The sequence below is a fragment of the Dipodomys merriami genome, unplaced genomic scaffold (assembly GCF_024711535.1).
Source record: "Dipodomys merriami isolate MVZ:Mamm:240054 unplaced genomic scaffold, mDipMer1.0.p SCAF_3, whole genome shotgun sequence".
NCBI classification, from domain to species: Eukaryota; Metazoa; Chordata; class Mammalia; order Rodentia; family Heteromyidae; genus Dipodomys; species Dipodomys merriami.
In genome coordinates, this window is record NW_027204492.1 from 112,794,080 (window position 1) to 112,818,649 (window position 24,570).

Consider the following 24,570-nt stretch of genomic DNA (forward strand, 5'->3'; position numbering starts at 1 on the left):
AATAAAGTAGAAAGAACCTTAGACCAGCTAGCATGGAAGTAGATCCAGGTTCTGGAAATAACTTCCCAATATGCTGTTATGCGACATTAAGCAAGTTCCTTGGCCTCTTTTGCCCTTGGACTCCCCCATCTGTAAAATTAGGGAAAGGGCTGTCCATGGTAAGTTTGAAAGTCTCTGAATTTTACACAGTCTATAACTAACTCTTGAGATATTATCTGATAGGTTTTTTGTTAATTAATATTTTAAGATAGTACTAGCTAGTTCAAATGTCACTTAGGAAATGTGATCTGGGATATATATCTATGCAGGATAGAAAAAAAGAGATGATTTGGAATAAGAAAAGAAGACTACAGAGGTCCAGAAAAATCCACTTTATTCCAGATATCCAGTGTATTATTTCCCTTGTCTAACATATCCCTATTTGGGGTCTAAATGATAAGGTTACCCTATGAATAGGAATCTTTCAACATAAATGTTACCATCTTCAAGGTCTCACTGTGCTACCTTGAAAAATTACTGCCTCATAACTAACTTCCTCAAAACTTAACTCAATGTTGTTTTAAAATTTTTATTGTCAAGGTGATAAGAGCTTTCAAACATTACCCTGATGAGAGAGACATGCAGGTAATAAATCATGGGCAGGAGCATTATAAACTATATCTATGAATACAAAGTGAAATGAAGAGAAACTGAATATGCAAGAAATTCAATGAATATATATATCTAATTTACATAGGCCACCTTGGTGGAATTATCTTCAGTGGTAATAACTCAGTTCATGGCCACCTGCCAAGAGTTTACATCTTCGTGAGAAAGTCTAAGCTATCTGTCTTTAAGGACATCTCCATTGTCTTTGGGGAGCAGAATAGAATCATTTATGTCCAGTTTTAGAGGAACACAGACGACTTTGAACACTCACTCATAATCATCCAGGTTTTCTTCTTCTTCAGAGGAACTTGACTCAGGAAGCCCCCTGAAGAAGAGTTGAGAAACAACATGAAATAAAAAACCGCACCAAGAAACATCCCAATGTCTAGTGGCAAATTACAAAACTTGTACCCTTCTTTTATCCACATAAATAAGATCAAGAATGTTAATTTTCCCCTTTTGTGCATTGAGAGGTATCAGCAAAATCAAGTGACAGTCACCCAAAAAGTTGGGTTCACTCTCAGTCTAATGAGAGAATGGCTCTTGAATACAGAAGGCCCCAAGAACTGGATGTTCCTTGATTGTTTTCAAGACAGATCATGTAATACATCAGGGGTAGCAAAAGAATAAACATATTTGGGGTTGTATACGGAGATACTTTTAGGGAAGAATTATTCAACACTGAGTTGCTTTCCCTCCTGCTCAAGATGTCTGAGCCATATATATTACAACACCAAAGTATGTCATAAGTGATAACCAGGAAAAAAATCAGTGTGAGGGAAAGTATAATCCACAATCAATCAATTCAGAAAGGCAAGCTACATGAACACTCTTGGTGTATATTTGCTTTACATGAAAAACCTAGTTGCAAAATTATTGTCGATTTGGTTAGTTGTTTTTTTTTTAAGTACTGAATATAAAGTAATAGCTGGATTTCACTTACCATGATATCTTTGAAGGGCTATGATTTGCAATGTTTCTTTCCACTGGGTTACTGCATGCTATATCTTCATTGCTACAAATTAAGAGATATAGTTCATATATTTATAAATGTATTTACTCATAAATGTTAAATAACAAAAGTAATTTACTTCCGATGTATCTTATCTTTATTTAACATTCAGATCTCCCCATTTTACTTTATTTGAGCTCATCACTATTCCTAATGAAAGAGAACAGCTAATGAGGGCTTCTCATGGCCCCAAACATTAGTAAAACCCATATCAGTGCAGAGTCTTGACAAGATCGACATAGATTTTCATATAGATATGCAAGCAGTCTGTCACACATTTATTTTAAAATAGGACCTTTTCTTTTCTTATGTGATTACGGTTAAAAAGCTTGAAAATCTTGAACTTTTAACCCTATCTAGACACACATGGTCTAGCAGGATTCGCATCATCCTTGGCCAACTGGCTTTTTCATTCTGGATGGTAAGCACATAAGGAAGTGTCTACCTTCCAAAGTCCACAGGCTGTTTTATCTGGAATGTAGAGCCTATTTCCTGTTTGCATACATAGTCCAGAAAAACCACAGTTCATGGAACACAGTCCTCTGGCAAGGAAGTACTCCTTTGGCTCCATTTCAAGGAATGCCCAGAGAAAGCCCTGAACCAGTAGAGTGTCTCCGTCCATACCTTCCCGATGAGACTTGGCTTCTTAGAAGAGACTTTTAGTTTCCTCTCTTCAGAAGAGAGCTGTTATTTAAAAAGACTACACAATTTAGATAGCCTTTTGGTTTTTGTAAAATTTGTTTGTTCACTTTTGTGCCAGTCCTAGGGCTTGAACTCAGTGCCTGGGCACTGTCCCTGAGCTTTTTTGCCCAAGACTAGTGCTGTACCACTTGAACCACAGCTCCACTTCTGACTTGTGGTTAATTGGAGATAAGAATCTCAAAAACTTTGCTGTCCAGTCTGGCTTTGAACTGTGATCCTCAGATTGTAGCTCCTGAGTAGCTAGGATGACAGGTGTGAGTCATGGGCCTGGCAAGCCTTTTTTATTAAGGGCTCATGGAGAGTGGCCATCAATAGTGTATCATGTTTACCCATTTATGCACATAATAGACTACTCTATAAACATGAAAAAGAACTGGGTAGGTTGCACACAAATGTGAATGTATGCAATACTACTGAACCTCACATTTAAAATGATCAAGGTGGCAAATATGATATCTTTTTATCATAATAGAAATACAAATTTTGACCCTGGTCTTTCCTCATGTATTCAAATGGGAAACCTATCAAAGATGTCAAGTAAAAAGAACTAAGAGCCAAGAAGATTGTCCAGTGAGGAATGCACATTGAATATTCTACAATATTTGAAAGCTTTTAATGGGAACATGAGTACTTTAGTGATCAGAAAAACAATGGAAATTTAAAGTATTTCTGAAGAAGGTATTAAAATGACCAAGTTGATAAAACTTTCATCTAAAGTATGAATAAGAATCATGTCTTTTTAACACTCTAGCTCAATGACAACCGTGTGGCAATAATTACAAATTTACCTACAGATGCTATTTTGCTTATAACGTGAAGTTAGTGATGAATCCATTGTACAACTAACTAGCTTTCTGAAGTTTGGGGACAAAATTCAGGACCAAGACTAAACTTAAGGGAGCACAAAAATCTAAGTGTGTGTCAAAAGCTCAGTAATCGAAATAACAGTTCTTTATGAAAAAGATTAATGCCAAAAGTTCTTGATAAATAAAATATCACCATTTGAAATCAAAGGTTCTGGCAATCTCTGAATTGGCAGCTCTAGAACAAGCACACGTGAATCAAGAGTTTTTCCTAGTTATTCAGAAACCGATCATTTCCAATGAATCACTGGGCTTCCTCTCAGGGAAGAGACTAGCCACAGAGTCAACATGACCCCAAGTCTCCTTGGATCTGGGCTTAGTGACCATGTCCTGCTATATGTTCAAAGTGCATTATCTATGTGTATGACAATGTCATGATGAAACCTGTTATTTTATACAATTAATATACTCTGATAAATATTTTAAAACGAAACCAAACAACTAACTAGCTAAAGAAACAAATAAAAAGGCCAAGCTATAAATGCAACTCTCTTCCTTGGGCAGCAGGTGCACAGGATTCTAGTTGAATTAAAGGGAACACCACAGGGCTGGGAAGGTGGCTCAGTGGTAGAGTGCTTGCCTTGCATACATGAGGCCTTGAGTTTGATTCCTCAGCACCATATAAGCAGAAAAAGCAGGAAGTGACACCGTGGCTCAAGTGGTAGAGCACTGGCCTTGAGCTGAAGAGCTGAGGGACAGTGCCCAGGCCCAGAGTTCAGGCCCCACGACTGGCCAAAACAAAAAGGGGGGAACACCACAGCTTGTTATATTAAAAAAGAATCTGGAAGAATGAACTCATATTCTTTCAAGTTCCATAATGCCTTGTGGTTTTATCATTGATACAGTGCAGCATTTGCTTTAGCTAAAAGTAATGAAGATGGAAACAGTAAAGGAATAAGAGGGAAAAGAGGAAAAAAAGACATATGAGGAGTCAAAGAGATACTCCGCAGTTACTGTAGGGAGGCTGACACCTGGCCGACAGCGATGAACCACGTGATAGGGAAGAAGTCTAGGGCAGCGGTGAAAGAACAGCAGATGTGACCATTTCTACATGACCGTCCTGCAATTGAATCCCACATTTACTGAGTACCAAGTATGGGGCAGACTGAGCATCAGACTCAAGAGATATGCACATTGAATATACTGCCTTCAACGTGTTTAAATTCTGGCTTTAGCTGAGGCTGAAAAACTTGGAAAGGCTAATCAATAAGCGTAACCTACATTCTTTGAAAGAGTATGCTCTGCAATGTGCAGTTAATGGGGAAGTGGAGGAATAATGGTGAAGGAATGAGGCATCTGAATCTTATTCAGGACAGTCTATATCAACCGCTGAAAGGCCATTTGCTGGCCCCCCATCTTTAGCTTAATTACTAAACAATTTCCAAGAGGGTTATCTTATGGAAGCTAAGTGCTATACCAACAGCTTTGATGTTGGGGTCCACAGCAGTGGAGTTATTCTAGTCTTCGTGCTGGGATTGGAAGCTGAGCTTTACCTTTTCAGCTTTCTTACTTGCCACCAGTCCGGGCACTCTTCTCTTGGAATATAACGCATGTTGACATTTGGCTGGGAAACATAGCTTCTCTTTGAGTCGATGTCATGCTGAGGTAGAATGGTACTTGAAGATGGTGTATTCATTTGAAGAATAGGAACTGCCCGTGGAATCTTCAGCTTTGAAGGACAAGAGATTTAAGTGTAACACAGTGAGGCACAGATTCACAAACTGAAAACAGACAACTGAAGCATTTTGAGTCTTAACTAGACAAAAAATGAGGAAGTAAAGACAAAAGTAAGGAAAAGAGGCAATAGTATTTGCAAGGCTTTCAGAGCACCTGTAATCATACTTTTGCTGATTGGAGTAGGAGGTGTTAAAACCACATTGGAAACTCATTCGTGGAAGAACTAAAAGGTGGATGCATGACTCTGAAATTATATGCACAGATGCTCAACAGTGAAGCCTACAGATGTGTGAAACAATGTTTATATCAGAATTATTTTGATTGGATAAAATTGGAAACTGTCAGAGTGTTCTTTAAGAAGATAAAATAACAAATATAGTGGTTGCAATAAGATGACTTATAGCTGCCAAAAGGTGTTCGTGTCCCAATTCTCAGAACCTGACAAAAAGGACTTTGCAGAGTCTGATCACATTAAGACATCTGAAATGGGAAGATAATTCTGGATTCTTGAGATGAGTTTGATAGAATCAGAAGGGCAGTTTATAAAAGGGAAGCAAGTTGGTAAAGAATTAGAAAGGTAACATGAGGATAGAAGCAGAGGTCAGAGAGACGAGAAGCTGCTACCCTACTGACAGTGAAGGTAGAGGAAGGGACCACGAACCAATGAATGCAGGCAGCCTTCAGAAGCTGGTGAAAGCAAGGAAACAGATTCCCCTCAAGTCTATAGGAAAAACACAGCTGTACTGACCCATTTTAGACTTCTGGTGTTCAGAACTATCAGAGGATACATGTATGTTTCTTTAAGCCACTGAATTTGCAGCAATTTGTTAGAACAACAATAAGAAAATAATATAGTGGTAAATTCAGGCAAAAGAATTCATGAACAATAAAAAATAAACCAGGACTACATATTAAAATTTAAGTATCTTAGAAGCTAAACAAAGAAGACAGGCAACCAGTGACTATATTCTATGTATATAAAGCTCAAGAGGAGGGATACAACCTATGATGTTGTAAGTCAGGATACCAATTATTCTTGGCAGGATGAAGTGACTGGAAGAGACTATGAGGGTGGCCCTGGGGTGCTGTCATGTTCTGTTTCTTAACCTGAGTCTGTCTTATGCAGATGTGTGTAGTTTGTGAAAATTTATCAAAATGAACACAAGGTTTCTAAGTGTACATTGTATTTTTAGTAATTCATTTTGTGTGTGAGTGTGCTCTAAATATATTTTTTCACATTGTGTTTTGTTTTGTTCGGGAATTTCACTATTTAGAGTTGAGGCTTCCACATTCTGGAAACGTGAGTTGTGTAAGAGAAACACACTGAAAAGTTCCTTAAAAGGAAATCTGAACAGAATGGCTGGTAAGCTGATTTTTACTTCCATCTTGTACATAATGAGTTCTCTATCAAGTGCTCTGGTTCTCACAAAACAAAGGGAAATATGTTTTGTCACAATACCCTCTCTGATGCCCGGTTCATTTGGGCAGCTGATAATCAAAACAAGCTTAGGAACCCTGGGTCACTGATTTGCTTGAGCGATAATTTTCAAAACATTTCCCAAGGAATTCCTTGTCAGAGATGAGATGCAATGGGCTCTAGCTCCTAAATTATCCTTTGTACATAGATTTGCTTAAAGCAAACTGTATGGGGAAATTGATAGATGTAAGTGTAGAATTATGTGATCTTTACAAATTGTATCAAGGTGTGTAACATGACCACAATCCAGGCCTAGCATACTTCCATTGTCCCAATAAGACTTCATTTCTGTTCTGGCCCAATAGCAAAGTACAAGTTCTAAATCATCAGAGTCGTTTTGTAGGTTGCTCATAAAAAGAAAATTCCCACACATTTAGTGGGAAGGCCAAAAGCACAAAATCAAGGATTGCTAATGGCTATACTCTTTCTGAAGGCTCTAGGGTACATTTCCTTTCCTCTTTTGGTGTCTGGTGGGTATAGAGGTTTATCAGCTTGTAGGATCTGAATTCCACACTCTACCTAAGTCTTTTCATGGTCCTCTTCTCTGTGTACTCTCATCTTCGGACAAGGACACCAGTCTTTGGATTTAGGGCCTGCTCTCAAAACTGTTTGATTTCATTTGATCTTTAGCAATAAATTATGTCTACAAAAATCTGTTTCCAAATAAATTCAAATTTATTATTATTTTTGGGGGCGGTTGTGGGGTTTGAACTTGCAACCTGGGCACTGTCCCTGAGCTCTTTTGCTCAAGGCTAACACCCTACCACTTTGAGCTATAGCGCCACTTCCAGTTTTCTAGTGGTTAACTAGAGATAGAAGTCTCATGCACATTCCTACCCAGGATGGCTTCGAACTGCAATTCTCAGATTTCAGCTATCTGAGTAGTTAGGATTACAAGTGTGAGCCACCAGTGCCTGGCCTAAAGTCAAATTTTTTTTTTTGGGGGGGTGTCCGGTCGTGGGGCCTGAACTCTGGACCTGGGCGCTGTCCCTCAGCTCTTCAGCTCAAGGCTAGTGCTCTACCACTTGAGCCACAGCGCCACTTCCGGCTTTTTTCATTTTGCTTATGTGGTGCTGAGGAATCGAACCCAGGGCCTCATGCATGCAAGGCAAGCGCTCTACCACTGAGCCACCTTCCCAGCCCTAAAGTCAATTTTTTTTATCTTCTCTGTGAACTTTTTTTTTTTTGGTCGGTCGTGGGGCTTGAACTCTGGGCCTGGGCACTGTCCCTCAGCAATTCAGCTCAAGGCGAGTGCTCTACCACTTGAGCTACAGCGCCACTTCTGATTTATTGGAGATGAGTCTCAGAGACTTTCCTGCCTGGGCTGGCTTTGAACCAGGATCCTCAGATCTCAGCTTCTTCAGTAGCTAGGATAATAGGTGTGAGCCACCAGCACCCAGGCATGAACCTGAAACTTGGGATGCTATTCAATCTATGACATTAGTAGATTATTTTTTCCTTCATGATGGTTCACAAAAAATATGGTTTTTATTTAGAGAGAACAGTGAATGTGTGTGGCTGAAAAATCAGGACCCAAGATCTCATAGACTAGATTTGGGTGCATGTGGGAAGGTCTTATTATGCTCAGATGTGCCTTCACAAAACCATTGCAAGTGTCTCCTGGCATTTGAGGAGAATGACCCCTACACCTGCCTGGGAAGCATAAAAGCAGGATGCTGTCGTTCTAAATTGAAAAAAGCAGAGCCACCATAGTACAACAGTACTGGGAGAATATTTGCCCTTCCATAGACTAACTCTACCCTTGGGAAAGAGTTGGCTAGGACCCAATTTAAAGCGAACTCTGTCTAAGATGGGTGAATTGACTCATTGGAAAGGTTGAGGGCTGAAAAATAGCCTAGAGTCAATTGTTCGTATGTCACTCTTCTGGGAAACATACAATTCTCCTATCAGATACCCACTGGAAAACTCACTCACATGCCACTCTTACCAAATCATAATAGGACCAGCTAAGTATGATCATCTCTTTGTCATTAAATACTTTATTCCTTGATTCTAACTCTGAAAGAGTAAACAATCCAAGTTTCTCTGTGATATCCCCCCTCAAACCGGCTGCCAGCTGATACAGGCTAAAGCAGGATAAACAGGAGAGGTTGTAACATAGAATGTTTAGAGTCATAAAATTATAACATTGGATAAGACACTTTAGAGGTTGTTCTCATGTCTATTAGTCACTGGAGATTTTTTTTTCTTTTTCTTTTTGCCAGTCCTGGGGCTTGAACTCAGAACTTAGGCACTGTCCCTGAGCTTCTTTTTGCTCAAGGCTAGCATTCTACCACTTGAGCCACAGCGTCACTTCCAGCTTTTTCTCTTTATGTGGAGCTGAGGAATGGAACCCAGGGCTGCATGCAAGCTAGGCAAGCACTCTACCTCTAAGCCACATTCCCAGCCCACTGGGGACATTTTTATCATCTGAGAGTGATTGGAAAACTGCCTAAAAAAGAAAGCCCACTGAGTGGTTTTGAAGAAATAATGTAGTTAAAGAATTACATTTTTTCTAGGTGCTGGTGTCTCATGTCTATAATCCTAGCTACTCAGGAGGCTGAGATCTGAGGATCGCAGTTCAAAGCCAGCCCAGGCAGGAAAGTCCGTGAGACTCTTAACTCCAATAAACCACTCAGAAAACTGGATGTGACACAATGGCTCAAGTGGCAGAGCACTAGCCTTGAGCTGAAGAGCTGAGGGACAGTGCCCAGGCCCAGAGTTCAAGCCCCACAACTGCATATATATATACAAATAACTGTGCCCCATGGAATCCCATTCCATCACTATGATAAGTCCATGAGGCAGTCTTGGCCATGCTAGTGGTAGGGAAAGAATGACAGCTAATTGCCCTTACCAGTTATATATGATATCATCTTAAAGACTTACCTCACATGCACCTACTATAAATGAAAACCATAGTTTTTTTCTTTGTTGAAAAATCTGCATCAAATTTTCCAGCGTGTGTGTGTGTGTGTGTGTGTGTGTGTGTGTTTGTGTGTGTGTATGTGTGTGTGTATGTGTGTGTGTGTGTATGCCAATCCTGAGGCCAGAACTCAGAAACTGAGCACTCTCCATGAGCTTTGTGGCTCAAGGCTAGCACTATACAACTCGACTCACAACTGCATTTTATTTTCTAGTTTTGAATCTGGCATCTCTTGGTTTATTTAATCCATTAAGACCTCAAAAACATTTTTAAATGTTGACTTACCACTCTGTCTGGGAAAATGGGAGCTCTGTGTTTCTCTTCATTGGCTGCAACATTCAAATCATCATCTGAAAAGTAAAACCAAATAATGTTAGAAAGAACTTTAAATAAAATGCAGCAAAAAATACCCAATGCTAAGAATTAAAAGATCAAACCAGCTTATCCAAACAACATTCTAGATGTGCAGAATTTGGACACATTCAGTGTCATTCTATAGCTTTCTTTTCAGAATGTTCAACTCTAATTCTTCTTTGGCTCATACAACATACTTTGATAAGTATGTAAAAACAATATGTAAGTGCTGAATATATAAATATATTATATGCTTTTTATGTTCTTATGATAATTGATTTTTTCATTCCACTCTCACATGGAAATAGATGTTGAAGCTCTAAAGTCACCATATTTGCCTTTTGGTGAGGTTTTCATATAGTTACTGGCCAAACTTGAATCCCTAACAGATGATCAAGCATAAAATCAAAATGTTCCAAACCAACTGGGGTATGTGACTAATCTACTTAGAGGCCATGACTCCTGTAAAGAGGGTGGACAAGGGTACCCTGGATACAGAAAGCAGCAATGTGTTTCTTTTCTAGTCCCTGTAACCATGGGCTGCACATCAGAGGAAGGCAAGAGAGAACATTATACTTGGGCAGATAAAAAGTATCACAGCTGCTCATGAGTCACAATACATCTGTACTTCACAATTATCCTTAGAGTCTGGCACGGAAACTGTAGCACCCAGGACTACTTGTGGGGAATGCTACGAAGATGGAGCCTATGAAATAAATTCCAATGTACTACATTCTCCACCCTTTTATGGCTCTTTCCCAGAGAGGTAGGGCAAGGTCTGAGCTGTAATTTGTCTTGATAGCCAAGGATGCCAGATCACAGATAGAACCACTGGGGAAAATGATTAATATTGTAAGAAAACACTCTTCCTTAACTCTTCATAGTGGCAAGAAGGCCTCCCTACATGAACTAAAATTTGTATAGTTCAATAAATGACTATAATTCACCAGTATAAAGGTCAATGTGTTCTAATTGAGATAAATATTCATTTTCCAGTCTAACTGAGCAGAAAAAGTGAATATTTATTTATTGTTGTTTACATTGATGCTTTTGATAAAATTACCAGTAGTAATATTCACACCTTTGTTGGTTAACAAAATTGTTATGGGCTGGATTTGAATAATTCCTGTAAATATCTGCCTTCTAGTTGATGAAATACTATCATTTCATACCCTTTGCGGATATCCATTATTTATTCCATCTTAATACGGGCATATTTTGTCCAGACTGGAGAAACTGCTACTAAAATAGTTGTTCCTTTTTAAATTTATCAATATCATGCCGTTAAATAATTATACACTTTTTAAAGTTACAATATGTTCTATAATATAGAGCCCTCATTTCCCTGGGAATAACACTGAATAGAACCTGTTTGTACCTTTAAAAAAGTTATCTGATGTTATTAAAAAATTAACAGACCACCGGGTGCTGGTGGCTCAGACCTGTAATTCTAGCTACTCAGGAGGCTGAAATCTAAGAATTGCAGTTCAAAGCCACCACAGAAGTGGTGCTACAGTTTAAGTGGTAGACTACTGGCCTTGAGCACAAAAACTAAGTGACAGCGCCTTGGCCCTGAGTTCAAGCCCCAGAAGCAGCAAAAAAATATCAACACACTTGTTTAGGATGGCGAGTCACTTTAAACATGTCTTTTAAATTTTTAGCCAGTATGTTTGTATATACAGAGATTAAAAGTATTATTTAAATCTCTTGCTACATATTTGAAAAGAAAATTAGATTTTTGTTTATGATTTTTTAAATTTATAATGAGAAGAGGGAGATGAGGGTTTTTTTGATAGGTTCTCACTATGCAAACTCCAAATTTCTCTACCTCAGCCTCTTATATATATGGGGATTACAGGTGTGCACCACCACGCCCAGCTCTGATTCACTTATCAAGTGCAAAATTCAGTTGTTTAAACCATCTTGGTATGTTTGCCACATTTTCTGTCCTTGGGCTTATTTTAAACTAGAAACAATTATGCAAGAAAGTAACAGATCATTGCTTAAAATATTTCTCATGGGAAAAAAGGCATATAGTAATGTCATTATTTTCCTTGACACTGAAATTAGACTTCATTCGCAACATAGCCTCTGCAAGGCTAGATTTTCATGTTATCAACGAATATGGCCCATTTTGTTGCCTGAATAGTTATTTTAGTGTCTGGCAGATTTGGTTGACTGAGCCAGATTAACAAGGGATCACACATTACATGCTTCCCAGAGAGTACATCCCGGGGCCGCTTTGCAGCTCTGCTGGCAGCACAGGAACTTCCCATCCACGAAGAATCCACTGTGGTACTTGATGAGCAGGTGTGGGTTGCCCCTTATCTCTGAGGAGCAGGGAGGATACAAGATATAAGTACGCGCTGGCCCAAAAGAAGAAACACATTCAGAAAGCACTGCCATTATACAATAACCAAAACCGCTTTCTGTCTACACCAAGGTAACAGCCAATAGTTCCCAAAGTATATAACTCTTTCACCCCAAAGTTAATAAACCAAAAAGAATAAAGGATAATCTTCACACATATAAAGTGAGAAAACCATAATAACTCATCATCCATAATTTTTTTTAAAAAATTAGTTAAAAATGCATACACTGCTGGGCACCAGTGGCTCACGCCTGTTAATCCTAGCTACTCAGGAGGCTGAGATCTGAGGATCGTGGTCCAAAGCCAACCTGGGCAGGAAAGGCTGTGAGACTCATCTCCAATAAATCACTCAGAAAGCTGTAAGTGGCGCTGTGGCTCAAGTGGTAGAGTGCTGGCCTTGAGCTGAAGAGCTTAGGGGCAGTGCCCAGGCCCAGAGTTCAAGTCCCACGACCAACCAAAAAAATATGCATCTTCTGATCATCCATAAAATAAATAATGGTGGTGGGGGGCTGGGAAGGTGGCTCAATAGTAGAGCACTTGCCTTGCATGTATGAGGCCCTGGGTTTGATTCCTCAGCACCACATAAGCAAAAGTAAAAAGCCAGAGTGGTTCTGTGGCTCAAGTGGTAGAGCGCTAGCCTTGAGCTGAAGAACTGAGGGACAGCGCCCAGGCCCAGAGTTCAGGCCCCATGACCAGACCCCAAAAAACAAACAAACAAACAAACAAACAAATAATGGGTTACACCATATGGCATTCTCTTGTGACAAGACATTGGCTGATAGGACTAGATCTTAGTTAAAAAGTTCTACTAGATCTGGGTGCTGGTGGCTTACGCCTGTAATCCTAGCTACTCAGGAAGCTGAGAGCTTAGGATCTCACGTCCAAGCCAGCCTGTGTAGAAAATTCCATGAGACTTAGGTCCAGGTAAACAGCATAAACCTAGAAGTGGAGGTGTGGTTCAAGTGTAAGAGAACCAGTCTGGAGTGAAAAAGCCAAGTGAGAGCACACGATCCTTCCCACTGCATTAACGTGGTCATAGGCAAAGGGAAATTTCTCTCCCCAGATGGATCGCTCGACTATCACTACAGAATTATTCATTAAACTCTTTCTTGCAAAGGAAAAACTAAGCCTTATATGAAAACAAAGATAATGTTTGCATCAAAGTATATATGTGTATAATTTCAGATATACTGAGAAAGAGCTATAATTTAAAATTTAATAAAATAAAATAAAAATAAACATTTCCTGTACAAATACAGCAATTCATTTGGTAAGTGTTCTACCCACATCATTATCCTCCTTCAAAATAGAATAAAACCACATCATTATCCACCTTCAAAATAGAAAAAAACTTCTCAAATTATTAATGACAATTTTTTTCTTTTCCAAAGATCGTTACGATGGCAGCATAAAACAGTCACTGAATAGTTTTGCCTAATGTCTGGTTTTGGTTTGCTTGTTTGTTTTACAATGTACCAGTTAAAATGGAGTTTGGGTAATTGAGCTGTGAGACTCATTATTAGATTTTAAATACTGGCCTTTTTTTGGTTATTGTTCACTCACCTTAAAAGTATACAATAATATTACCCCTTCCTACACAGTTGTCAAGAGGACAACTGTAGTATTAGAATTATTAATAAAGATTCTGGCAAGTAAGTGGTAATGTGCTTAGTAAGTGTTAGATATAGTTTTCTCTAAACAATGCAGGACCTCACAGAGTTCCAAGAAGACCTAGACTTTGCACTGGTACCGCTGAGCCCAGGGGTGGAGAGCAGGTGAAATGCTTTCCCAGAGCTGCTGGGAACACACAATAACCAGCTCTGTGCTGAGCAGGATGGGAATCTGATCCACAGACTTGCTGTCTGCAATCATGAGAATACAAAATGTGGATGAGTCTGGTACATTCTTTAAATTTAGTAGAAAAATCTGGGGTCCTTTTACTGCTCTATCTTTTCTCCACAAGTCAATCTAGCACTGTCTTGTCTGAGTTTTCAATTACCTTTTTGTAATGCTTTCAGCCACTGACTTCGGCTCTCTTCATTGGATGCATAGACATAGAGAAGCCCATCTTTATACACAATCTGGAAAGGAAAGGAAAAGATGTAACACATTTTGATATAATAAAATCATATGTCACTTGGGCACTTTTGCATACTCCAAATATATATAATGAGTATATACACTTAGTATACATTCTAATATTTATATATGTTTATATATGCACTCATTCTATATTCAAAGCTGATATATATTCATATAAAATTCCATATGCTTTTGAATATATCTTTTATATTCATATACATTAGTCATTATATTAATTATATATTCACATATATTTATTATATTACAAAGCATATATATGAATATATTATTCATATTATCTAATTACAAAGCATATATATATATGGAATATGCCTATATATGCTTTGGGATTAGACAAAAAGCAATTTGCAGTTTTTGAATCTTCCATCCCTCAATTCGTTTTATCCTAGATACTTCAGTACAATCAGAAAATCATAGCAATAAAGAAAGAGGTGAATACTGAGATCTGTGTAGGGATGTACTGGACCATGGGGTTTTATAATTCTCCCTGTGTTACACATTACATATCGCTTCACAGTGTTCTGGTCAATCTACTTAACCAGTGCACAGCTCCAGCCCATTGGAAAAATCTTTTAAGTGCTCTGCCTTAAAATTTCTCCAGGGACGGAGTGTCCTTTACTTTTCTAGGCCACATTTGTCAGTTCTGATATACTGTGATCACTTTGAAGTTCATGCTTGCATTGAGTAAAACTATGCCTCCTTGTTACTTTGGTCTGTTGTATCATGGGGCACTCGAGTGGCCCCAGAATCCTATTCGTCAGGGCACTTGTTTAAATAATTGGAGGTTGCAATGTTCTTCCCAGATCTCTCTCCACCTTAGTCTCATTTATGAAAGAACTATTAATTGCTGGGCTCTCTCTTAGCTACTTTAATATTTTAATCCTGTTTTAATTTATAAGATACCTATGAATACACCTTTTTCACAAATGAGAAAAGATAAATATATGTGTATGGCTATAAAATAACAATGGTAGGATTAAGGCTCTGCAGTGGTCCATAGTAGGTGCACTTTTGAGAACCCTGTCTCTCTTATGTCTATTTGCAGTCTCTTCTCTCAGCACATTTTTCCCTACCTTCCCCCAATTGGAAAATATTTTTTTTATAGCAGGAGGCATTGGCTGTTAACCAACTGGATTATCGTTATCTCTTGTTTTGCCATAGTTCTCTAATACTAGCACCAAGCAATCTAGCCACTTGAAGACAATCTACCTGCTTTTTAAATCAGAAAGGTACGAGTAGGTCACGACTTAGATCAAGACCCTTCCAAAAGGTATTGAACTCTCTAGCATATAGAATTGTTTAAGATGCTTTAAAGTAAAATCGCAATTCCTTGGCATGATGTGCAAACTTTCACGGTCCAGTCTAGCCCATTACCTTCCTTACCATGGATCTGCTTTCTTCAGGGGGATTATTTTTACCTATCAGTACTTTGACACCTGCTGTTTCTTTCGAACTGTTACCTCTCCTGCTGTTTGTTCTTCTCATCCTGCTGTAAGCAGTGAAGGTTCTGCTTCCTGGGGCACCACCAATGGATTGTGCCAACCTTTTTCTCAACACACCCCTGTTTCATTATACCAGTCTGTTTGGTCACGTAATGCAAATGCCTTTGGGAAGGGTCAATATTTTTTTCTGCTCTGTACTAAGAACATTTAACAATGTTTGTCAGAGCCAAAGCAAGTTAGACCACAAGAATGTGTCAGTTTACACATTCATCTTGCTTCCTTCTCTTCAGGGAAGGCAGATAGTTAGAAAGAATATTTGGCAAAATGTCCAGCTCTCATTTGGAAATATTCCAAGTCTTATCTCTGTGTGTGTGTGTGTGTGTGTGTGTGTGTGTGTGTGTGTGTGTATGTGTGTGTGTGTGTGTGTGTGTGTGTGTGTGTGTGTGTGTGTGGTGTGTGGTTTGTTTTGGTGGCTGTAAGGTTTGAACTCAAGGCCTTATGCTCACCAGGCTGGTGTACTACAACTTGTGGAGTGTATTTTGCTGGTTATTTTTGGAGCTGGAGTCTGGCAAACTTTTCTGCTCAGGCTGGCCTTGATGCTCGAGATCTCAGCTGCCTGAGTAGCTAGGATTCCAGGTGTGCGCTCCTGGCACTTGGGTCTTATCATTGTCTTAATGGATCATTTGCAGTACCATTATTTCTCCTAGATATATTACATTCATAATACAAAATATTAAAGGGAGAATCATCAATCCAATGTAATATCACTTCTTTACCTGAAATGGGTATTGTCTTTCCACAGGAGTCTGTTCCTCCAGATTCACTTTTTCCACACATCTGATTTTCTTAATTTCAATTGATCCTTTTCTGCTGCCTCTTTTCTGTAAAATATATATAAATATATGTTTTTATATATTATATAAATATATTTATTATATAAATATATACTGTATATTATGTAAATATATTATATGTTATATAAATATAAATATTTATATATAAATATATATTTATAGAGAGAGAGACAGAGACAGAGAGAAAGAGAGAGAAAGAGGGGGAGAGGGGCTGGGTATAGATGAGTGTTATTCCCATCTATAATTCTAATAATCCAGCTACTTGGAATGCACAGACAGAAAGAATTACTATTTGACATCAGCTTGGGCCAAAAGTAATTGAGAACTCATTTGAACTTACAGCTATGTAAAAAGATCACATTCCAGGCTGGCCCAGGAAAAAATGTGAAAACTTATTTTAAAAAAAAACTTTAAAGCAAGAAGGGCTAGGGGTATGACTCAAGTGGTAGAGTTTCTGCCTTGTAAGTGCAAAGCATCAGTACTGAAAAAAATCACCCCTCCCACCAAATATAAATTACATCATATGGCACACTTTAGTGAACAAGGAAAACCATAAAGCTGAAGTTTTGCATAGAATGGAGACTGGGGCTTGGGGTGGTAGGGGAAAATTACTTCCCATTACTTGGTAATAGTAAAAAAAAATCTAAGCATAGGGCTGGGAAGTTGGTTCAGTGGTAGAATGCTTGCCTCATATGCATGAGGCCCTGGGTTCGATTCCTCAGCACCACATAATCAGAAAAAAAGCCAGAACTGGCACTATGGCTCAATTGGTAGGGTGCTAGCCTTGAGCTGAAGAGCTGAGGGACAGCGCCCAGGCCCAGAGTTCAGCTCCCATGACCAACACACACAAAAAAAATCTAAGCAAAGAATATTTTCTTGAGTGTGATCACAAACATATAGTCCTTCAAGAGCAAGTGGTTAAGGAAGAGTTAATAATCTTGCTCGAGAATTGGAAAATGTGTCTCAAGTCACTTCCCATGAGGTAAACATAGTCAGGAAAGTCAAGATATAACTCTGCAAAGCATCTTTGCTTTGATTCAGTTTAATGATAGTATTTCAGTATTTCTAATATGATAGAATTTTCAACTGTACTAAGATCATCTTATTTCCAAAACTGTTTAAATTTCAGGCATCATTTTGGATCCTTAGTGCTCATAACACTTGGGGCTGCAAAAATCTTTGCTGTGGGAACGGTTGTGTACATTGTAGGATCTTTGGTCACATTCCTAGCATCTACGCACTGCACTCCAGTAGCTCTTATCCCTTCCCCCAGAAGAAGTTATGCCAACAAAAATGTCTCCAGCCATTGACCAATATTCCTCAGGACACAAAAATGTGCTCCCATTGAAGTTTAATTCATTTTAGTAAAGTTTAACATTACAAAATCCTTTATCTTGAATTTATTATACTTTGGGTAAGCAAAGGCAATGTAATAAGTAGAAGCGGGTCATCTTTATTGAAGAAGTGAGGAAATCTGATATTTTTCACCTGGTCAAAGACTTTGTAGAGAGTTAGGAAAGATAATAAATACTATGAAGGCAACAGAGTAAGTGGAGACTCACCATTTTGTCATATTCATAGTAAGAAAGATTTGTTTTGGTCAAAACAAAAAGGCGCTCTTTGTAATTATTTGGTGACATTTTCTTCTTTTGTTGTGACCTTTTGAGAAGAAGTTCTTCAAGAATGGATTTTGTGTTCATACTATCGTCCTAAATCAAATCAAATCAAAGAATTAAACTGATTGAGACATCTACGTGGGTTTTCTCTTTTAGCCTCCTATATCTTACTTGACTGTTTGTCCTTCGGGGATAAGATAAATGCTAACATCTATAAAGAAGATTCCTTGGGATTATTTAACAAACTGCACACACATCTATACTTATTTGTTTCCCTACTGGTATTGTTCTGAGGTTCTGTAAACTTGTTGATTTACAAGACTCTCTCATACATTCACACACCTTCTACTCTGGATCTACCATTATTATACCATCCTCTGGACTGCCTTATCTGAATGCCCTTTACTCAATAGTCTAACAGTTTTTGTTGAATTGACTAGGATATAATAAGACTCTAAAAATTGTACTTCAGGTAGCTCACCAGGTATGAAGGCATTGATCATCGGAATCTTCCCTCTGTTACTGTGGCCAATAGATTGAGCAAATTATCCAAGTCATCATGAGTCACCTCATCCCCTGATCATGACCAGATGTTAGACACAACGAACATGAGTATAATTTAAAATACCTTCAGAGAATTTTAAGTCCAAGTGAATACTCAAGAGAGTATAATGGGAGGAAGCTAAGTTATCAAAGTGATACAGAAGAAGCACAAAAATCAATACGTTTTTACAAAGTAAAAACAGCCTTACTTTTTATTTTAAAACCATGGAAGACATTAAGCCTTACAGCATTTCTACAAAAATAAATGCCTTAATTTTCTTCAGTTGAAGTTTAATTCACTTTAGCAAAGTTAACTAATGTGTTTAAATTCTTTATTCTAATTTTATCTTAATGTTTATCTTTATTTTTCTCATTCTACTGAATTTTAGTATCAGTCTCAGTCTGATAATGAAAAATTGCAATGGTAAATGGTGGACCACAGCCATTACGTTTAGTATTTTCTTTTCCCTTTGCCTTATGAAACTGCATTACAATTTGCAGTTTGAAGCCCAATACTTAAAACCTTTGTTTGATGCTCTGAATAGCAGTAACTTTACTCACCTTAAACTCTCTGCAGCCAAAGTTGATCCGTGTGTCTTAAGCTCAAAGCAATAGTCACTGCTCTGAAGCACCATCACTCACATTACCTCTCACTATGCCAAGTCGTGCATTATGAAAACAGATATTTGCATCCTAGTTAGCACTGTTGATCAGGAAGTACACATACAGACTGTTCTCTGGAGAAAGGCTGGTGCCAAGGAAATCCATCCAATCACAAGAGGGCATTTCCCATGGGGGTAGAGTGAAAAGGAGACTAAGAAAGACAGCCTGGTGTTGAAGAAACCACCACAAGTCTCAGCCTCTTCCTTCCTAATACAAGCTGCATAACTCTAAAACAAGAAGTTTTGCAATCTACATAGGTTGAGAGACTATTTGAATACCCCAAGTATCCTGTAAGGGTATTGTTTGATTTATGGACAGAAGTGGTAGAAATCTTACGCATTTGACATAATGAAATCTTGGTCATTTTTTTTCTACTGGATATTGTTTATTTTTTTCAATGGGATAATTCTTTTATAAAAGTAATCATACAATGGATTTCTTTTTAGCACAATGGGTGCTAGTCACTGTGTCTACAGCTTTTTCTTTTTTGGCTTGGGGCTAGAAAACGGTAAAAGGAGGGTGTCATGGAGCCAGCTGGACCGGAGGAAGCAGGTATCAGGCCTGCCTTTCACCTCTGCTTTCACTGGAAATTTCACACAGATGCTTGCCCAGATAAGCATATTTTCTACATGCAGAATCTATGACTAGAAGATAATTTACTTGAAAATGGAAGCTATGAAACTATACTTTTTGTGACTTATAGACTCTTTGGAGGGAGTTGAACACTAGACAGAGTTATAGAACACTTTTTTGGATCGATTGTGGGACTTGAATTCAGGGTCTGGATTCTGCTTCCGAGTTCTTTTGCTTTTTTTTTTTTTTTTTTTTTTTGTCAGTCATGGGGTTTGAACTCTGGGCCTGGGCACTGTCACTTAGCTCTTCAGCTCAAGGCAAGTGATCTACCACTTGAGTCACAGCACCAGTTCTGGTTTTCTGAGTGGTTTATTGGAGATAAGAGTCTCTCAGACTTTCCTGTCTGGGCTGGCTTTGAACAGCAATCCTCAGATCTCAGCCTCCTGAATAGCTAGGATGACAAGCGTGAGCCACCAGAGCCCAGCTTCTTTTGCTCTTTTGCACTCTACCACTTTGAGCCACAGCTCCACTTCTAGTTTTCTGGTGGTTAATTGAAGATAAAAGTCTCACCAGACTTTCCTGTCCAGGCTAGCTTTGAACTGTGATCCACAGATAACAGACTCTTGAGTAGCTAGGATTAAAGGCCAGGACCCAGCTAGAACACTTTTCTATAGTTATGTTTCTACATTTTAAAACTACAAATAAAGCAGAAAAAGAATATTGTAAAACAAACACACAAACAACTCTTGCCAAATTTAAGTGTATAACTAGTTAAAAGCTAATTCCTTAAAGTAGTGTGCTAGCATGTGTCTGTAACCTGTTGTTGTCATGTGACAAACACCTGCAGCCACATGCCTTGAAGTTCTATCCAGGAAAGCCAGACCATCAAAGCTTTACTCTCTGAGGTGTGCTCTGACGCTTCCTTTAAAAACTTGATGAGCCCTGTTTTGAAGATTTATGCTATTGTCACCACCAGATCAGTTTCCTCTAAGTCAAAGGAAGCTTATACCTATCTTTCTCCTTCTATTTGTTCCTTCTGAATACTTCCCCTTTCTCCTCCATATAGTCTGGATGACAGGTATATGGTATCAGGTCATATGGTATCAGAAAGTAGGACTGGTGATGATTCCTATGTAGAAATGTTAAGTCTCTTTTGATGATTCCTAGGTAGAAATATTATGTCCCTTTGCTTTCCTTATGGTGGTACCAAAACAGAACTCAGGTACAATCGTCTACTCAAATGCTTGTCCAGAGACTAGAAGACTCTTGCTCTGCCCATCCTTATTTAAGAAAAGTTCAATTGGGAAGGTAAATGAAAAATCATATCTTTTAAAATAAAAGGAGTTCCTAAACTCAGTATTAAACAAAATGTATCTCCATAGAGGCTCTGGAAGGAATTGGCTAGACTCTCATATCGACATGTACAAAGAATAGAAACATCGATTTGCTTACCAAATAGCCCACACTGCCTATTTCCATAAGTACATGAAACTAGAGAGAGATTAAAACCCAGCGGAGGCAAAACAAAACCTAAAAACCAATACCTAGCAGAAATTAATACTGAATTTTGTACAAGGGATCTGGTTACCATTATAGAACCTATACCAATCATATAAGGGGCATGTTAAATTAAAATGACTCACAATCACTAAGGCTATTTAGACGATATGAAAATAGGAAAGTCAGTTTAGAGGTTCTATTTTGCACACCCGACTTTAAACTTGCAGTATGCCCAATACTGAGTTGTTGCTTCCAGAAATAAAGTTCATATTTCCATAGCCCTGGGTATCAACAAACAAGTTTAAGGGAGGTTTAATAATTAATCAATATGTAAGACTGCTATGGGGTGGTAGACTCAGAAGGCTTCAAGGATATTACATGACTTTCACTTGTCAGCCTGATTATCCTGACTAAGTCCCTTTTATACTCTAAAGTTCATAAAAAATGCAAAACCTTATGGGAAAATACTTGGTATGCTGTAGGCCAACTATTTGATTTCAAATCATGAATTTAAAAAGAAATAGCTGGGCACCAGTGGCTCATGCCTGTAATCCTAGCTACTCAATAGGTTAATGTCTAAGGATTGTAGTTCAAAGCCAGCCTGAGCAGGAAAGTCCATGAGACTTTTCTTTCCAATTAACCAGAAAAAAAGAACTGGAAGTAGAGTGGAGGTATGGCTTAAGTGGTATAGCACTGGTGCTGAACAAAAAAAATCAGGGACAGTGCCCAGGCCCTGAGTTCAAGCCCCAGTACCAGTAGAAAATTAATTAATTAATTATAAAAAGCAGAGGTGGTAAGAATCAGTTCAAATGCTGCAGTGGAACTTGTTTACTTTACTGTAAAATATCTAAGGAAAAATAATGTTTCCGTTATGGGGGGCAGATAGTACTGAGGTTTGCGGCACTTCCTAGCTAAGTGTTCTTTCACCTGAGCCATGTCTCCAATTCCTTTTGCTTTTGTTATTTTTTGACGGAGTCCCTCTCTTTTTTTTGAGGGGGGGGTGCAGATGGCTGCCTCAATCTTTCTACTTATACTTCTGCTGTAAGAATCTACCTTGCTTTTTATTGGTTGAAATGGGTTCTTGTGAACTTTTTGCCTAGGCCGGCCTTGGAAAATGACCACACACTTCCTGATTTCGGCTCCTCAGTAGCTATGGTTACTGGTATGATCCACTATGCCCAGATGAAAAACCTTGTTTTGTTTCCTTTAAAAAACAACAACAACAACAAAAAAACCGTGAAAGGTATTAATGTGAGGGAGGATGTGATCATTGGACTTTGAAGGATGAAAAAATGATTTTAGAAATAATAATCGTAGGCAAATTTATGGAAAAATCACCACAGACTGCACATTTTTTAGAACACTTAACAAATGTCAAGGCCGGGCACCAGTGGCTCACGCCTGTAATCCTAGCTACTCAGGAGGCTGAGATCTGAGGATCACGGTTCAAAGCCAGCCCGGGCAGGAAAGTCCGTGAGACTCTTATCTCCAATAAACCACCAGAAAACTGGAAGTGGTGCTGTCGCTCAAGTGATAGAGTGCTAGCTTTGAGCTGAAGAGCACAGGGAGAGAGCTCAGGCCCAGAGTTCAAGCCCCACAAATGACAAAAAAAAAAAAAAAAAAGCTCAGCGACAGCATCCAAGCCCTGAGTTCAAGGCCCATGACTACAACCCACAACAACAAAAGTCACATAAGCTAAATGTGGTAGAGCAGGAATTAGAATCCTGGCAGTCTAACTCCATAGCTTATATTCTTTTTTTTTTTTTTTAGGTTGGTCGTGGGGCTTGAACTCTGGGCCTGGGCGCTGTCCCTGCACTCTTTCAGCTCAAGGAGAGCACTCTACCACTTGAGCCACAGTGCCACTTCCTGTGTAGCTCATATTCTTGACTCTGATACCAGTGGTAGAGAAGAACAAGCTTGCCTCCTAAACCAGAGAAGACCCTAACCTAAAGACAAGTAGGCAGCCTAGAAATCATTTCACATATGCAACACCGAGCCCCAGCAGCCTATAGAAATGAGGATGTTGAACCTATGACCTATGACCTATGAATTAGGACCATGAATCTGTGACTGAAGAGACATAGTGCAGGGAGCCAGAGTATGGTGTCCTGCGTGGTACACTGTCCACTCGATGGCAATAACACAGTAAGTAAGGCATCCTATTGATGAAACAAGCCTACGTTTGTGTCTTCCCAGACCTGTGCAAAGGACCTTTTGAAGGGGCTTCCAGAAATATGTGACTTGTAAATAATGTTTCAAAGGAAACTTCAAGGCAGAATTAAATAGCAAAACTGGGTCTGGGGTGCAGCCTATAACAACATGTGCAAGACCCTGGATTGCACTGTGCTCACAGAAAGATAGTAAAACTCCAAGCCACATTTTGAAACCTGGTAAGAACTGGTAACTTCAAAAGTTGGGTACAGAGGAGAAGAAGAAGGCAGAAAAGGGAGAAAGGTATATATATATATATATATATATATATATATATATATATATATATATATATATATATGTTGAGGGGATGGCTTCTTTAACCAGAGTTCCCTTGTTTATATATATATATATATATATATATATATATATATATATATATATGTATATGTATATGATTAAAGAAGCCATTGCAGAGTTACCTCAACTAAAATAGTTTTTTTTTCCTGACTGGTTCAAGATGGTGGTGCTCTTAGAGCTGTAGCCTTTAGAATTGAGAGGCTAGGGAAGCAATTTTTACCCCTTTTCACAGTTCAGTTATCTTCTTTCATTTTACATGTCATTTAGCTAAGAATCTGGAATGGCTCCCAGGGAGTAAAATAATACTTGTGCTGGGAAGGCAGTCAAGAGGAGAAGGATAGCAAGAGGAAATAGATGCTCCAAATACAGACTGCTTAAGGGTCTAAGAGGGAAACTGGAGGACCCTGTGCCAAATTTAATCTTCAGATATTCACACAAAGCCAGGTCTGCTTATCATCCGGCTAAACAACTGAACAAAATATGAGGGCTAGTTTAAACAGGAACAGAAAGCTCAACTCAGAATAAGGTGAAGTGGTTTATAATGCCATAGGATGTTGGCCAATGACAAATACCAGCTCTGCAGAATCTGACAAACCTCTATTTCACATGATGTTCTGCAGGCCAGAGAGTTACAGTTGGTCTTGGCTCTGTCATGGACAGAAACCTTCTAACATGAATGCTCATATCCTTGGCATTTGGAAACATGGTGCCTTAATTGTTTCAAAATGTATGTAC

General features: G+C 38.7%; 1 protein-coding gene across 2 annotated transcripts in view; it reads right to left on the reverse strand.

Moving 5' to 3' along the window:
• Bmx (BMX non-receptor tyrosine kinase) overlaps positions 1–24,570 on the reverse strand; it is a 47,064-nt gene that overhangs the window by 20,628 nt on the left and 1,866 nt on the right. Inside the window, exons 2-9 of one of the 2 annotated variants that reach the window (XM_070040834.1) lie at positions 17,992–18,138; positions 16,352–16,456; positions 14,030–14,111; positions 11,870–11,989; positions 9,591–9,655; positions 4,719–4,894; positions 1,592–1,663; positions 920–973 (exon numbers count right to left, since the gene is read on the reverse strand). In XM_070040834.1, the coding sequence (XP_069896935.1) occupies positions 920–973; positions 1,592–1,663; positions 4,719–4,894; positions 9,591–9,655; positions 11,870–11,989; positions 14,030–14,111; positions 16,352–16,456; positions 17,992–18,138 (821 nt within the window). Of the gene's footprint in view, positions 1–919; positions 974–1,591; positions 1,664–4,718; positions 4,895–9,590; positions 9,656–11,869; positions 12,026–14,029; positions 14,112–16,351; positions 16,457–17,991; positions 18,139–24,570 lie in introns of both variants that reach the window. The other variant, XM_070040833.1, reaches the window with a different exon arrangement.